This window comes from Phaseolus vulgaris, chromosome 5, assembly GCF_051622355.1.
Source record: "Phaseolus vulgaris cultivar YP4 chromosome 5, ASM5162235v1, whole genome shotgun sequence".
Classification (NCBI taxonomy): Eukaryota; Viridiplantae; Streptophyta; class Magnoliopsida; order Fabales; family Fabaceae; genus Phaseolus; species Phaseolus vulgaris.
In genome coordinates, this window is record NC_143502.1 from 42,187,452 (window position 1) to 42,205,470 (window position 18,019).

The window sequence follows — 18,019 nt, forward strand, 5'->3', positions numbered from 1 at the left end:
ACCAAAATAACACTGAAATAATTCAGATCATCTCATACTATTTTCGCCTTTAATATTTACTATATATATAATATTTCATATGCAGATAGGATTTAATAATTATGTTATTGAAATAGTCCAATAGCTTTTAAAAACTTTATTATTAAAGCATGTTCTTGAAGCTCATAGTTTAATGATTTGAAACCCTAATCAGTACTCCATAATCCTCATGCGCGTGTGCCTGTTGTTTTGTTACAGCTTCTTCTCAAGATGGTTTTATAACAACGGTTTTAGAACCATAACTAGCTGATTTATAATGATGATATACAGTAATAGTTTTTGAACCGTTTTTATATGATTTTTTAATTGTTGTTTATGCATAGTAGTGTAGTCGGTGCTGTATTTTTTTCAAACTATTTGTTATTTAGTCCATTCATGTGTTCTATTTCTTTTGTTTTTGGCTGCTAAATTGCAGTGATAGTGACAAAAGAATGCATAAAAAAGAAGAGGAGCTTGACATAGTAATTGAATTTTGACTAAAAAGGGCACCTATTGGCCAATAGCATACTTATTATGGTTACTTTTATATATATTGGGGAAGGTGCCCCAAATTGTTGTGGTCTCTTCGAGTACTGCTTTGTTTTTTATTTGTCCACGCAGAAATGAAACCCTAGTTGACGAGTTTCAGAACCTTGACCCACTTGTGGAAAATGGGATCAATAATAATTAGTATAAGAAATGTGATACCCTAATAGAATGTTCGTCAAATTTTAAAAGGGTCTAGCTTTCATAATATGTATGTGTATATATATATATATATATATATATATATAACTTGGCCAATCATGATCTGGGTATAAAAGAACGTGAATAACTGAATATTTTTGCGCAGTGTCCAGAGCATGATCGATCGTGTTATGTACCCTTTAAAGGAGGATCCTGCAGGTCCTGAGTGCCTTCATAATACTCTCAAACTGATAACAAAAAATTTATAAAAAAAAATGAAAATGAAAGGAATCCCACTCACACCTGCATGATTACATCTTTGGCTAAGAACAGAAGGGTTGGGTCAAAGAACAAAAGTTACTAATGGGTGATCCATTATCATTATTATTCATATACATATAAATATACATATATATATATATATATCATCACCACCCTTTATTTTCCCAAACCCATTAATTACTTGACTTTTTATCACTCACTGATCTAAAAGCCTATTCTTCACTATATATATATATCTGTCATGGTTTTAGAGGCGGTTCTAGCTAAAACTATCCGCCTACTACGGTGGATCTAACTGCAGAGATGGCAGAACAGAAGCTGAAGGTGAAAGTGATGACACCATGATTTCTCTTGTTCATACTGTCGTCTAGTCTACACAGGCACACAGGCTCAAGCCAGGCAAGTTACTGATGAAGCCTATATATATATATATTAATACTTAATTGTTATTACCTATTAATTTTTGTTCCACTAGCTAGATGTGGAACTAGATGTGGTTGCTGTTTCGTTTTTCTCTAGCTAGTGATTATTTGTGTTCAAAACAAATCCAAGAGAAACATGTTACATAGATAGAATACGACCACAAGGATATTGAAGTCTATGCTGAGTTAATAGGTAGAGGCTAGCTAGCTACTGATTAGGGATGGAATCTTCAGCTGTATAATTTTTTCTTCCTTTGCTTTGCCCCTTTTCTGGTGCACCATATGTTTGTACTTTTCATGAATTTTTGGGTTTTATCTGTCAGAGACTGTTAATTAATTCCATCAAGATAAAGAACACATTTCTTTCTTTATTATGGGATTAATGTTTGTTTAATTAAGTGATTCTTGTGAAGGGTTTTTTGCTCCCTTTGATATATATCAGATCTTACTTAGCTCCTATATATGCTTAATCAATTCCTTGTTTATTTGGGACATAGGAGAGAAAGATTAACTGAGAACCATATTCTGTTGGTTGCCACAATAAATATATCATTCTATGCGCTTGCTTCATACTCCTTTTGAAAAGTTTTGTATGGTTGGTGAGATCTTAATCATTTTAGCTAGCATTTTCGTAAATAATGATCACAATACATAAGATATAGTATCTCCAACTGAAGGATATTGCCAAGGTTTTCTTCATAAACAAAGTTCTTTGGCAATCAAATAACTCACTATTTATACTGTGTAAAAAGCTAGAAGCTAGAATGTGAATTGCAGTATTGAAGTTGAACAGAAGATGCTACAAATTTCTAAGTTGAACGGTTTTGTATATCTAAAAGTAATTTGAAATGTATGAGTTGATTTGATGCAAATGGAGTTAATTAAACTGTGCATGAAACAAAGATTGAAGATGGAACATTCATGTATGAGACTAATTAACACAGTGCGTGTGTGCAGAATGTGAGATTTTATATATATATATAGAGAGAGAGAGAGGCCAAGAAATTCATAATTGACTTGAAAGTTTATCTACCAAAGTTAATCACTAATGACAGTTTGATCCGACAACATAATTCCACCGCCCCATAAAAAGCACAAGACATTATTTGCATTTTGATTTAGATGGCTTCTGGAAGAACTGCACGTGTAGTCAGAAAAAAGACAAATAAATCCCTTTTATTTAAAAATAATATATGTTTTATTTCCTAAAGATGTTGACTGCATATAATCTAAATAAACAAATTATAATTAATGGTTGTAATGGTAAATGATAATAATGAATGACTCTTAAAAAATATTATGTTTTCTGTAAGTTTAGTATCATTGGAAAACAGGTTTTATTATATTTACTACTATATTATAAGCAACTTAAAATACATATTTTGAACAATGAGAGTTTTACCCTTTTTCACTGTTTTTTTTTTAAGGAAAAGTGGTTGGAGAAACCCTTTATTCTTTAATCGACATTCTCATTATTATTATTTCTTTAATTGTATATTTTTTTTAAATATTCTTCGTTTCTTTACCTACATTTATCTTATCTTTATTAACATACTTGAGTTCTTACAAATTATTTCTTTCAACTTATTCTCTTTTATCTACTTAAATTAAATTTCAGTAAATTTTAAAATAAATAGTTAATTATTTATTATAATTTTAAATCACAGCATAAATTATTCTTAATAAATTCAAAATATAATTTATATATTGAAAAATATTTGTTGTCTATAACTTATGTAGAGAGAGAGAGAGAGAGATAATACTAGTAATAATGATTTTTAAAACTTTGAAATACGAAATGAAGTTTTAAACACATTATTATTGCCTTGAAAATTTTGATTAAATTTTTAATTTCAATTTCAAAATTTATAATTGCAGTCAGAAACTAGTTGTGGATACATAAAAAAAACATACTTAATGCAACATTACAAGTGACACGTTAATTGAGATTAATTTAAACGTAAAAATAACAAGCAAGTTTTTTTACTCTTTTTTTAATTATATTAATCCTCAGATTAAGTTGTTTCTATGAACAAATAAGAAAGAAAACTAAACTATTCTCGTATACGGTTAACTTATAAGATTACCATAAACTGTTATGAAAAACTTAAAATAATTTATAATTAATAAGTTATTTTGCTTTTTTATGTTCTTCTTTTTATATTTAAATTGAAATTTTGACTAACTAATGACTTTTCAAATTAACTGCAAATGATTTTTTATCATACAAATTACTAAAATAAAACTCCCATTTTAATAAAAAAAATAACACTAAAGAAATCGATTGAATTTGTTACTGGAAAATATTTTTGACTAAATTATATTTGTTACTAATAGTTTAAAAATCATATTTGGAAAGGAAATTGTAATAACATTTTTTAATTATCGCATATATCATTAGCATTCTTCAAGATCACTTTTCTAATAGTGATATTATTCTTTAATATTTCCAAGAATTATATTTATGGTATTGATAACATCGTCATTATTTTTTACATATAATAGTAAAATAAATAAATAATCATTTACAGACATGATAATAATTACATTTGGTTAATTTTGTTTAGTTCCTAAAACAAAATAAATTTTTTTAATTATGATATGTAATTGATGATACATTTTTAAGCTATACATATATCCTATTTAGGAGACTATATTTATTTTTTATTTTTTATTATAAAAAATATAAATTAAAATCAACTAAAAGTTTAAACTAATTATAATATATGAGTAACTATTTTATAGTATGTTATGGAAAGATAGTATTTGACATAAAAAAAAATATAGTTGGTTCTAAACAACATATTTCTTATTATTTAAAGAAGAAAAATTATAAGAATTTTCAATATTTGTTTATCTCATATTCTTGTGATACATTTGGTTTCTTGTTAAATGAAAATTGCACTTTAAGTATCACAAAATATTCCAATGTCCTTTTGACTTACACCAAGATCAGCAATAAAACTATTATCATAGAAAATTTAAAATACTATTAATTACAAACAACAATTAAAAAAAATTAAGAAAATAGAAGCTCGATATAATCAATGGAACTAAAGACACTTGTGGAAGTGACCTACATATGATCAAAATGCACTCACAATTCCCTTAAACATACTCAGAATTGTGTGTTTTTCTTCTTTATCTGAGTTATATCTTTTATTATCGGTGTTCTTTGTTTGATTTTTTTTCATTAAATAGTCACCTATGAAATAGGTTTCGCTCTGATTTAATTTAAATTTACTATAAATATAAATGTTAAATTAAACTAATATTTTGTTATTTGATTTTGATTTATTTTATAATTATTACCGGTATAAAATTGTTAAACAAAGATATATATTATAAGGTATTTTTATAATTATTATTTTATTTTAACTTGTTGAATTTCAAGAGTTTAGGGAAGAAAAATTAGTTTTTGAACAACTTTTTCATACACAGCGTCAATGTTTTTCGACTTAAAGTTTACTAAAATAATATTGTTAAGATTAATTACTAAATTTGAAATATTGTTCTAAAAAATTTAAAAGAAAAGTATATTTAAATTGTTTTAGTCAAAGTTAGTTAGTAGTATATTTAAATAGAATAAATATTTTTATTCGATTTATTTATGTTATTGATTCTCAATTTAAAATATAAATTAAATTCTATTTATGAAAAGTAAATTGAAAAAATGAAAAACAAATTAGCCAGTTTTTCAATTTTTAACAGTCTTAAAATATGTAGTTTTTTCAGAAAGTTGCAATTGTTATTTGTGGGCCTTGTCCATATATACACTCAATGTCAGTTATCTTCATGAGTATTATAATAGTCACCATCAACCAAATCATATAGCCAAATTCTGAACCAGTAAAAGAGGTTGATCAACCTCTTAGCTTAAACTTGTGTTTCAATCCAAGCTTCAAATCCAAGCTTCAAAACCTATGTAGCACTGAAAACACACAGACACTAGTAAGAAATAGATACGGACACAAATATACGTATAATATCTAAAATGTAAAATATGGAGATACGGATATAAATTGACAATAAAGATTTATATGCATAAGTATGTTTCAAATTATTTTTTGGAGCAGAAAAATGTTTTTCATGACTAATTCAAAACGATTTGTTTCTTATTTTTATAATCATAATAAAAATTGTTTCTTATTTTTATAATCATAATAAAAATTTATACAATAAATTTGAGTTTTTAGAAAATTAATGTATTTTTTCTTTTTAAAATTGTGTTAGAACTGTATTAGAATTGTCAGAAATCCAACAAATACTTTTTGAATTGGACACTTCACGAATACGTGTCGTACAAGTGTCATACGAGTGTCGGTGTCCGATATAAATATCCGACACCGACACACAATTAAGAGAAGCGTCTGAATTTCATAGTTCAAAACACGTGATAGAACTAAAGATTTGAAAAATGCAAAGATAAATTATTAAAAAATATAAAAAAAACAAGACAGCGTTAAAAATAAAGAGATTGATAAGGAAAGTAACACATAATCGATAATATTGTAAACTTAACTCAACGACTTAAAGAAAAAAAATATATTATGTTTTAATATATATATATATATAACAATGTTTATGATTTGTTTATTAATTATTAATATATGTTTCTATATAATAATAAAATAATAATTTAAATTTTGTTATTTTGTGAAAATAATTTAATTTATTATTAATATTTTATGATAAATTTTTAATTTAAAATTTATTTTAATTCTAATTTATCCTTCTGAAAATGATTTATTATATTAAATTATGTTGTCGGATTGGAGTTGAGAGAACTATTATCTTTTTTCTCACTTTGTCACCTTCCTTCCTTCTTCTCTTCAATAAACAACCTTCTTCCCTTGAACTGTTCTTCCTTTTTTCTTTCACTAGCCTTCACATACTCAATCGAGATGGTACATGTAAAAAACACTCTGATGCTCAAGTAAGATATTGATATTCGATGTTCGATACAATTAATGTGTGATTATGACGTATTTTTTCTTGAAACTTGTGACTATTATTTATATAATTATCATAAGTACATGCAAATCAAGATTTGAATCATAATTAATAATACCTTGCTTAATATTTAATAATTATCATTGTTTTGATCTGTTAACCTTCTATTCCAGCTTAATAATTTTGACCGTGTTGGTGAACACAAACTGAATATTAACTCGTCCAAGTCTAGTCCCATACAAATTATTTTACAAATCTTTTATTTTATCACTTAATCAAATAATTTACAAATTTTCCACATATTTTTTACACTCACTTAATGTAAATAACCTTACTTTTTATTCCCTTTCTCTAAGCAAAATGCGTGCCCCAGGAGGGGACACTCTGGCCTGATGATTTCCAACCATCACATTAATATATTCTCATATCATAACATTATTAAAAAAAAACTCAATGATTTCACATAGAAACTGTAACGCGTGTTGCCTGTTTCAAATGAATTGCAGTTTTGGAATTATCCAATTTTGGGGGTGAGTTGAGGGAGTTAACCCACTTACTTATAAGTGTTACATTAAAGCAGAAGATGGTGTAATTGTAATCCATAATGGTATAGAAATAGGTTTTTGGGAGTTATAAGTTGGGCCAGGAATTATCCAATTCAAACAAACAAACAAAGAAAGAAACCATATTTGTGTTTGTGTTTGGGTGTGATAATAATTGGGTTTTAGGAAGTTTATAAAGATGAAGGGTCAACCCCTACCCTTCACCAACTCCCTTTAGGGACAAAAGAGACGCACATAAGCACTTAAGTCACGCAAAGTTAAAGAATGTATGTGTCTATTTGTCCCCTTTTAGAGGATAAGCTTACCCCTATCTATCTCTACCCCCACGCTCACACCTTCACATATCCAAGTTAGGCACCTCCCAACGACAACGACCATTCCTTCATTCTTCCCCAAACATAATCGCTTTCTACTTTACCATAGCCCTAGATGCAATGTTCTTTGACCATCCCTTTATGCCATCACTATTTCCAACTATTACTTCTTACACTCTCATTAATTCTTTCATGTAACATACATGTTCACACACATCCTCCAACTATAATCTAAATCTCGTCTCACCAAACTCTACTCAAAATAAACTCTAAATGGTTCTATCATGGATGTTTAATGATTTTGATACCTATGCCAATCTGGTTCATACGACATCTGGAGGCTCAGTATTCGGTCAAGGTCGACCGACACGATCAAAATTATTGCACTCAAACAGAAGATTAAGCCAACTAATCAGTAGTCAAGTATTAGGTAATACACTCTTAATCATGATTCAAACTCGTAATTTGACCCAATAACAAAGAGTTCATGATAATCATATAAATAAACACAAATTAGATACGTCATCATCTAGTACTAATAACACCGAGTGCTAAATACCGAAATCTCATTTTAGTGTCAAAGTGTCTTTTGCGGATATCATCCTAACTTGGAGTTCGCAAAGACGATAAGTAAAACAACTAAAAGAGTACACAAAGATCATTCCGAAAAGAAAGAAGAAAGAATAGACCAACTAATCAAAAAGAAAGACGATCGTTCCCTTGATTCCAACTCGAGAACAATAACATATTTAAAAAATAAAGTTTAACTTAACCCTATAACATCAACTCATAACTCAAAAAATAAAATTTAGATCTCCTTATCCATTATAAAATATCATAACTCACAAAATAAGATTTTCAATGACTTTTATATTATAAAATATCTATATATCATTCCTACATATAAAAAAGGAGGAATTTCAAACATAAAAACATGATTTTGATGTGCTAAAAACATGAAAGGAAGCGTGCTAAAAATGGATGGTCACGTAGATTGAACTTTTTTTAATTGAAGTGGCTTTTTAGATTTTTTTATCTAAAGAAATTTTTCTGAATCTTGTTAGAAGACATTTTACTGTTGATTATCTCAAGTAGACATTTTTTTTTTCTAAATGTTTGTTTAAAAGACATCTCGTTGAAGATTATTAAGATGAAGAAGATTTGAAATTATTAAGACATTGAGAAAGAAGAGTTACAAAAGAGAGTTCAAAATACAAACCATAAACAAGTTAATGGTTACTCAACAGTACATCATTCAACATTCGTACACACATCAGTGAAGTTTTCCCTTCCCTATTTATACAACCCATAAACATTTCAAATCTTCATTCAAAATTAAAAAGATATATGCACCACATTACTTAGTTGTAATGTAATTCATTCCATGATCTTCACCAGACAAAACAACCAAAACGTAGGAGTCTTCAAGTTTCAGCAGGGGAACAAAACCTCAAACCTTCAACCTCAAACTTCTCTTCATTTCATGGCCGAGTCAAGAGATATCTTCTCTTGCTTACTGCCTACTGAAACAACATGCACTTCTTCAATTTTCAATCACAACAGTAACAAAGTGAGGGAAGTGAAAAAAAAAAAAATAGAAGATTCCAACTCACGGGTAAAGGCAGAAAGCTCTGAACTCTTCAACACTCTTAGCCTCTTCACTGTTGATACAAACATGCTGCCAAACATATGCAGACATTAAAAAAACCATATAATAAAATTATCTTTGGTGCCAATCATAGTTTTATAGCAATAATAACTAAATCATTAAAAAAAACATCAAAGAGAAAAGCCAATTGCACCATTTAATTTATAGTTTATTTGTATTTCCTAGAGGAGACAGTGGTACAGGTGTTATCATGTGAAACAACAGACATGCCATGGCATGTACTGTTTCGGATTTATTCACAACTATTGGCTAAAAGACTGTGTGATATATATAAATAATAGTAATAGTTAAGCACTGGGAATCTAACTCAATATCTATTACAGTTTTGAGATCAAAATGTAAATCCTTACACACTGAGTGGAGATATATAATATTATAATACTAAATTAAGCAATAGTGCAGAAGATTGATGGTGATAATAAGATGCTTACTGCCATGGCACATCCCCAACAAGCATCCTGTCTCCTTCATTATCCTCATAAACAAGAGTATACTCTCCACTTCCATCCAATAAGCCCGTGATTGCTTTCTCTTCATCCTGCTTGTTGTTAACTCCACCAGCAGAGGAATCTCTTTGAGCTGAACCAGCAGTAGGAAAAGACAAAAATCAGATAACTTCACAAAGTTTCCTACTTCACAATCAGGAATTGAAGAAAAGCGTGGAAAAACAAAATTTGAAAGTGGGTTTTGGGTTTTGTCTACAGGGCCAATCAGAAACTATATTAAATAAATTGTTTGGTGAAACAGATTGACCGCAAGCATTAAATGTTGAATTAATGAAGCCAACCCCCAAGTACATTAGCTAGTCTTAAATCTAAAAAAACTGCTTGTGTTTTTGTCTGGTTTGGTAGCAATCAATTAAAAGTAGTAAACAAAAAACTCCACACAAGGAAGATTAATGTCATTTGAAAAAGAGAATTAACAACTGTGATTTAGTTGACCACATGTGCAGAGCCATTGAATTATTGTCACAAGAATTACCAGCAAGAAGACCTCTGAAAAGCACGTCCACAGCAGAAGAGAGATTTTCGTAGCTGTCATAAGCATTGAGGTCCACTTTTCTCCCTATTGGAACTCCATCCATGTTGATCTTAACAAACAAACCTTTCCCACCATAGTTATCAACAGGTTTTTTACCAGCCACCTTGCTATGCTGCTCAGGCTGTGACTCAGTCGGTGGCTTGGAAGCGCTGCTGCTTGCAAGGTTCTTCCTGAAGGAACGAATAGGGGGCCACCCCACCACTGGAGCGGGAGCAGTTCTGTTTGTGGAGGGTCCACAAGGAAAATGTCAAATTAGGCAGGCATGAAAGTGAACAGGGAAACTGGTATAAACGAGGCTAAAAGTTAAAATACAAAAGGATGAGGTGGGGCTAAAGAACTCACACTAGTTACCACACTAGCACAACTCATCAAATTCACATACTTAGAATTACTTAATGCTTGTACCCTTTTATTATAAGTTTAAATCTAGAAGCAAAAATAGGCTTTCCCCACGAAAGAAATTAAAGAGAGGGAAATAGAGACAGGGTCAGATATTCACATGCCAATGTCAAACCTCAAGAAAGATAACAAAGACACATAATAAATGACAGATAGCACCAAAATACCGATGTAGACATATCTGGGAGAACATGGCAAGGAAGTATAGCAGAACAAAAACGGGTAGTACAGGGTACAGGGAGATCAAAGCTTAAAAATTGTCCCTTCCCATTTTTTTCTTAGGATGAGGATAACCATATAAATGGTAATTAATGATGGAAAACTCAATAGTTATTTCTTTCACTTAAACGTGCAACAAGGGGTTGTGAAACACCAGATCTATCATATGGTAACGAGTAGAAATACGGGGCGCAGAGTTTAGTTTGCATGGACCACACCAAAAAATATATGAAACAACGTGACTCTGGGAATGAATATCCTCTGTCGAAAAGTAACAAAACAAGGATACAAGAAAGAAAAGGTAGAGTACCTTTTCTGAGAGGTGTTGGGCTGGGACACAGCTGTATTTGCAGAAGAGGGAGAGAACACTTTGCTATCACCCACACCACAACCATTATGTAACTCTGCCACCTTAGGACAACAGTTTTGTGAAGCATCTTTTCCCATCACAGGTGGGGTTGATGGGAACTGAAGGAACGGTGAAGAGGCTTTGTTGTTACCCTGGTTGTGGTAGTTTGGCCATGGAGAGGCCTTGCTTTGGAACCCATTGTTGGGGCTCAGTATTGCATGAGACATGTTCGAAGAAGGTAAGCAGCCAAGAGAGAGAAGAGACTCTTCTCTTTCTGTGTTGCCGTTCTTCATTTTACCAATGAGAGACCAGTCCTCACCGGGTGGACCTAGCCTCAGTTCAAGCTTTCTCTCCTCTGAGGACTTTCCTTCGCTTCTGTTCATCTGCCACTCTCTCTCGTTTGGGATCAAATCTAACAGCTGAGGAGATACCTCGTTTCTTGACCTTTCATCCATCGTTAGTTCACACCACCCTCAAAAGGAAGTTTCCACCTTGCTCAAACACCACTCACCAAATATATGTATGCAAGACTGTTTCATGCAACAACAGATAAAACACAGGTTAAAGACAAAAACGCAAAAAAGACTGAAAACAACTGTCTTGTTTTATATAACAGATGAAAAAATGGACACCAAATCATAGACTGTGTTGGAGAGGTGAGATTCTTACAGGTCTAACCACAGCTTAAATCAGCTAAATACCACATCCTGTAGTTGTGAGGAAAAAAAAAAGCAGCTTCTTGGTAGGCAAAGTTATGTAAGAGCTTTGGTGTGTGAGAAACTCTGAGCCGAAAGACAGAAGGACCTACAATGTAACCTTAAAAGGTTTTGGCCACTGCAAAACGGTGGATAGGTTAAGGTAGCAGTAGGAGGAACACAAGTATTATCACAGCTCAATGGAAACCCCACCAAGAGAAAGGAAGGGAGAAAAAAAACACTGGAAAAGCAAAGGTGGAGGGAGCTATAATAGCACGGGATTGCAATCTAGCTTTGCTTTAAGTCTTTTATTTGCACGCTTAGTGGGTTCTCCTGCTCTCTATCTATCTTTCTCTCTCTATGTCTTAGGTGTGTGTCTTTCCTCTTTTTAAGGAGAGAGGGAGGTTATTTGAGAGGAGGCAAAAAAAAGAGACAGAGTTGATAAAAACCAGAGAGATTCCCCTTGGCCAACCAACCAACCCAAGAACACAAAACAGGAACGGAATTAGAGCACAATGCACGCAACATGAAGTCTCATAAAATAACGTTAGGTTGTTTAGCACAGGAAGTAAAGCATGCTATGCTGCTATTGTGTTGTGTTGCGCTGACCCCTCCTAAAGATACTCATTCTGCCTTTCACAAACACCCCCCTATACCCTTATAGCTCCTATTCCTATTCCTATTCCTTTGAACTTCATAGCACATATCCCCAAACACCCCCTCCCTTTATTAGTTCTGTGCTGGAAAATGACTTGCAGTATAATTTAAGATTTTCTCCCTAATCAAACTCATTCAATTTGATCATTTTGAACCTTTTTTTTTTCCTTTTGGATCTGGGTCAAGGCGAATTAGTTTATCTAAGCACTTGAAAGTCCAAAGGGAGGGACAGTGGCACGCTCAAGTCCACGCTGCCATAAAGGGACAAAGTTTTACCCTTTTAGTAATGATGGTAATAATGCTAGTTTTAGAAGATAATTGGTTGATTAAAGATTCATTTGGGTTGGATAAGATCTGTGAGATGAAAAAAAAAAACACAACTTTGAGGGCTAAACAAAAATAAAAAAAGATGGGTGGTTTTGAGATGTCAGGAAATTGATGGATGGGATAGCAAAGCTTGCTTTTTTGTTTTTATTTTGGAGGGAGGGGATTTGCATGATCCATGTTTGCAGGGCTTCTGCAATAAAAACATGCAGATCCCATGATCTTGTCTCCTCTGTTCTGTTCTGTTCTGCACTCCCTCTCTTTCACTCTCTCTCCGTTCACATATCCCCATATGATGATCATTTCAGAATTGTGAATGAATACGATTCCCTGTGCTATTATTCAACCGTCACTCCTACACCTCACCCTCTCCTTGCCGTTCGATTCGTGCTCATCACCATAGGGATTTGTTCTGTCTATTCTAAATCTGACAAAAAGTTTTAGTCTCTGTTCCTTTTTCTTTTCATTTTTCATCTTAAAATAAAAAAGAGAACAAAACTCTGTCTCGAGTCTGCACTTAACAGCTCAAAGGAGAACTACTTTTGTTGCTTTTCCTTTTTGTTTAATGATAAAGGAATTATTTAGGGTACAATTGTTTTTAATTTCTCCAACATTATTTTCAAACATCCTCCTCTCAAATGTATTTGATTATCAAATTAAAATGAGAGTTTAACTTAATATCATGTTTATTTACATAAAAAAAACAGCATTACATGAAGAATATAGAATGAAAATGAAGTTGCGTAATGGTTAACAATGATTTAAAACCTTGTTGAGAAATTACATCATGTTGATTCTGAAAAGACGTATTTTTGCAATGCGCCAATGCATGATGCTCTTTACACACATAAAATATTGGTATGTCTCCTGAGCAGTTTTCGATGCAGTTCTTTTTTGGGGTTGTAATATAATATTCGCAAGTTGAGTACGTGTTTGGTTCATTTTCCAGAACTAGGCTCATAAGAAAAAGACATTGTTTTTTGAAAGTGTTTACAGCATATGCAGACAGCAATGTTGTTGTTGGTGTTGTATATTTGTGAAGGGTTTGTTTCCTTTTCCGTTTGAGGTTGAGACATTTGTCAAGTGTTGATGAATGAGGCATAGGAATTCACGTGTGCTACCTTCTACAACTCACTGTGCCACAACAACTCTGTGTCAAGCTCTTAATTCACCCATTTACGTCACAATCTTATTCTTATTACCAAGTTTTTAGATTACCATAAAAACTCATTCAAATGCACCCTGTTTCTTATTCCTACCCTTCCAACTGTCTTTTGTTCACGGGTACGCTCCTAAAAAAACTGCTCATTCATTACCTATATATATGCAAAAATGAGTGATAAATAGTAGCACAAATCGACTGAAAACAAACTATGTAACTTTACGTACTGAAATTGCTGAGTTTCAAACTAAATTTCCACTGATATGTACAATTATCAAACTTGCCTACATTCATCGGACATTCTTGAGTAAAAGTAATGTCAGAATATATTTTAAAAAAGAAAATTAAATGTATTTTTTATTTCTCTAAAAAAAAATATTCCAAATTTTAGATATATTCCTGTATAAGTCAGATTTGTACGACAGTTAGAAGCTTCAACACTCAGTTAAGACTGACCGACACAACCAAATTCGTTATGTATAAACAGAAGATTGACAAGGCTAATCAATGGTCAAACATTAGGTAATACATTCTTAATCATGATCTAAAATCCTAATCCGACACAATATTAAAAGGATCCATGATAATCATTTAAATAGATACAGACTTTGAGGATAAGGTAGGTCATCATTCAGTATTAATAACACAGAGTGCCGAATACCGATATCTCACTTGAGCCGTCAAAGTGTTTTTTGCACATACCTTATGAACCTGAAGTTCAGGAAGACCAGAAAATGAGTGAAAGGATAGCATGAAGACCATTTTAATAAGGGAAGAGAGATAGACCGACAGATCGAGTTTTTCTGATCACAATCTCGTTTGAAAACAATTAAATTATTGAAATATATCATTATTATTGAATCATTATGTAATAACTTTGTTCTAATAATTTTCTTACTAGGTATTTTGGAAGTTTAAATTTTCTACGAAACATAAAAATCAATTTCACAATGAAAGCACCAAATAAAAAACATAGTTAATAGTTTAAAAATATATATCAAACATTTATAATGTGAATTGTGTTTTAAAATTAAAAGCCATGTATATAATTAATAACTTTTCTTAGTTTATTTTCCTATTTTTTGCTTGTGCCAACCAATAATATTTCAATAAATAGATAAGTAACATTTCAATGACATAATATGATTTATTTATGTATGTGCTCAGTTATTGTACTAGTTACAGTCTATAAAAAGAAAACACAATGTGTTTTCTAAGTAAATGATGAAAATTTAAAATTGGTCTTTTTCATTTTGAACTTGACCATATTTTGATTAACTATTATTATTCAGATAACACGCAGCTTCTTCAGTGCAAATGGATATCACAAGAGAAAATTTAATATTAAACAATAATTCAACCTCGAAAAATACAAAAATGATTCAATTATTTGAAAAGGATGATGTACCTCAATTATTTCCCTTCTTTCTGCTTTGGTGGTTCTACAACAGCCATAGTTTGAGTTAAAATAACCTATAAATTTGTCCAATTTTTCTTCCACCCTATCTTCACTGTACATTATTCAATTGCATCTGTGCATGTGCAAAATTATTATTTGATATTCTTTACAGCAGATTTCATTTTGTAGAAATTTTTTATTCTGTTTATTAATGATGTATGAGTCTAAACTAAATAGATATTAATGTATAAGACTAACATGTTTAACATATATAAAAAATAAAAAATGTTCTACCCTACTTACATTTTTTTCCTCTCTCATATATAAAAAATAAAAAATGTTCTACCCTATTAAAAAAAATTATAAAAAAATAAATTTTTAAACACATGTTTTACAGAATATCTATAAAGGAAATTTATAAATATTTTTATATAAACAAAATAAAAAATAGTATAATTTTATTAGAAACATAATAAATCTGATATCATTTAGTATACTTTAAGGTAAGTGGGAATTTCATATATGTACATTTTTTCTTTTTTCTCAACTAAGAATAAAATGAATAAACATTTTCTCAGATATAATGAGAAATTACAGTAATGAGTTTTATGTTTGTGTAGACGTAAAACAAACACCATTTTATGTATGAAAGGTTCTTAGTAAAAGATATAGTAATGATTAATTTTACTTTAATAAAACTAATAAGGGTTTCATTTACTCAATTTAATATAAGAAAATCCTACATGAACAATTTAATATTTGGTTTATGTTTTTTTACACATTTATAAATGACAAAATTATGAGTGAAATTTTAGATAAAATAATGTAATTTTTATAATATTTTTTTCATTTTCTATAATAAGATACCTGAGTGATCCAATATGAATGAACCATTCTCTGGTGAATTAATTTGACCTGGGTATTGCAAAAATAATAGAAAAAAATAAGATTAAATAAATAATATGTGAATATAATATATTCTAATATAAAATAAGATTATTATAAAATAAGATTAATAATCTCATGGTTTTTTGGTACAGGTGGAATCTGGAATCTTCAGAATGCATGCGGCTCAATCTGGTGTTGCGCGGACCACAGGATCAAGTGTCACAATCCCTCCGACATGAGAAGCAGAAGGAACGAGGAACCGTTGATTTCGGAAAAACGGATGGTGATGGTGAGATGTCGTTCCAAAATGTCCCATCAAAATCGTACTGGTAATGATGCTTTGCTGTGTCCGTTGGATGAGAGAGAATTAATTCGAAGACTCCGTGGATGCAGTCGTATCATGCGACTTACTCCCATCACATAACTTCAGCCGTCGGATCTCATTCTTCTTTTTAGGGTGAATGAATGGATAACAGATCATTTTAGCCCATTTCTTTCTTTAATAATTTAATCCACACATTACATAAATAGTTGTTAATTTATATTTGCTATTTATAGTTGTTAATATTTTTAAAAATTATTGAGAATAAATTTAATAGCAAAGATAAAGGGATATATAGATTAAAAGAAATGGATCATTAAAAAAATTCAATAAAAGTAGTTTAAAACAGACTTAGGTAGTTGCAGTTATGTAGTATGTAATATATAATTTTTGAATTAAAGTTTAAAAATTTTATCAGTTAGTATCAGACAAGTCAGATCATTCAATTTCAATATTCAATCACTCATGTTAATATATATTAAAAATGTTTCGATTAGTTAAAGAATGAAAGATATATTTAAAATGTTATTGAATTCGATTCTTAAAACATGTGAGAGTATATTAATTATATCGAAACTTTTTCAATTATAAATCGGTGAAATTATAAATCGGTGAAGGGTTTCAACCTATCAGATTAAGAATTAACAGTGAGTTGAGTGTTGTGTGATCCTTTCTCTTGTTTTTTGGGGTCTTTTGTGTTAGGACAATCCTTTTTTTTGTCCTTGAAAGTCCTTTAATTTTTGAAGAACCCGATTCATGCAAACATGTGTGTTAAGAATGCATTCCTGAATTGATTAAGAATAAATGTACAAGAAGTTAGGGTGTGAAGACAACAAAAAAGGTAAAATAAGTGTAAAGAGGAGATTGCTTAATTTGTATGTGTCACATGGTACATGTTGTAAATTCATCCTAAACCCTCAATTCTATTCAATGTCAACCATTAATCGTGTCCATTAGACAAGGTATCTATTCTACTACAACATCTACTGCAAACACAAAAAAGAACAAAAGGAGAAACTCAAATTAGCGATCTTAAAAGTTGAATCATTGGTCCGAACAAAAACCCAACAATAACTTCACTCGGGATCAATAAACATAATCATGTACGAATTAAATGGAGCAGGAGATGAATTTCAATCATTTATTTACCGTGTGATTGCACTGTTTCTGATATGAGGTGTTGCTGTGACTGAAAAATGTGGAGAAGAGTTGAAGTTTTATTTGGAAAAACAATGGCATCTTTATTTAGAAAAGGGGGAGAGAATCTGACAAGAAGTGTTTGATTGAAGAAAAAGGGTAGAAAAAGTTGGCACTGAGTGAGCTAGCTCATATATCAAAACCATCTTTTGGACCTCTCATGTCTTGTAGTTTCTCCACACAACGCGGCTTTCAATCTCGCTTTCATTACCTTTGCCACTTTACTTTGCTAGGTGGCTGGTTCATAGGTGCTTGCCACCATCATCACCACCACATAATCTACACTTCTATCAGGTTTCACATTCTTTTACCATCACATTTCAGAATAATTCATTTTTTTTTACCTTTAGATAATACGTGTGACCTGTGTGACCTAGATAGTACTTGTAACTTGACGTGTAATTGTTGATGTGTCGATAATTTTTAATTTGTTTTTTCAGGATTTCTTCTTTAAATGTT

At 30.9% G+C, this 18,019-nt stretch overlaps 1 protein-coding gene across 2 annotated transcripts; it reads right to left on the minus strand.

The window, feature by feature from the left end:
* Window positions 1-8,444: 8,444 nt before the first annotated feature.
* On the minus strand, window positions 8,445-12,498 carry LOC137835912 (auxin-responsive protein IAA26). 2 transcript variants are annotated; one of them, XM_068644663.2, is made up of 6 exons: window positions 11,586-12,498; window positions 10,878-11,446; window positions 9,890-10,167; window positions 9,340-9,487; window positions 8,853-8,917; window positions 8,445-8,762 (listed from the first exon to the last, which is right to left on the minus strand). In XM_068644663.2, exons 2-6 carry the CDS (start codon window positions 11,369-11,371, stop codon window positions 8,716-8,718), a joined length of 1,032 nt encoding a protein of 343 aa, XP_068500764.2. In that variant the 5' UTR covers window positions 11,372-11,446; window positions 11,586-12,498; the 3' UTR covers window positions 8,445-8,715. The 2 variants fall into 2 exon arrangements, with proteins under 2 accessions (XP_068500764.2, XP_068500765.2); XM_068644664.2 differs by having other exon boundaries at window positions 8,445-8,759; window positions 11,586-12,395.
* Between the last annotated feature and the right edge of the window lie 5,521 nt (window positions 12,499-18,019).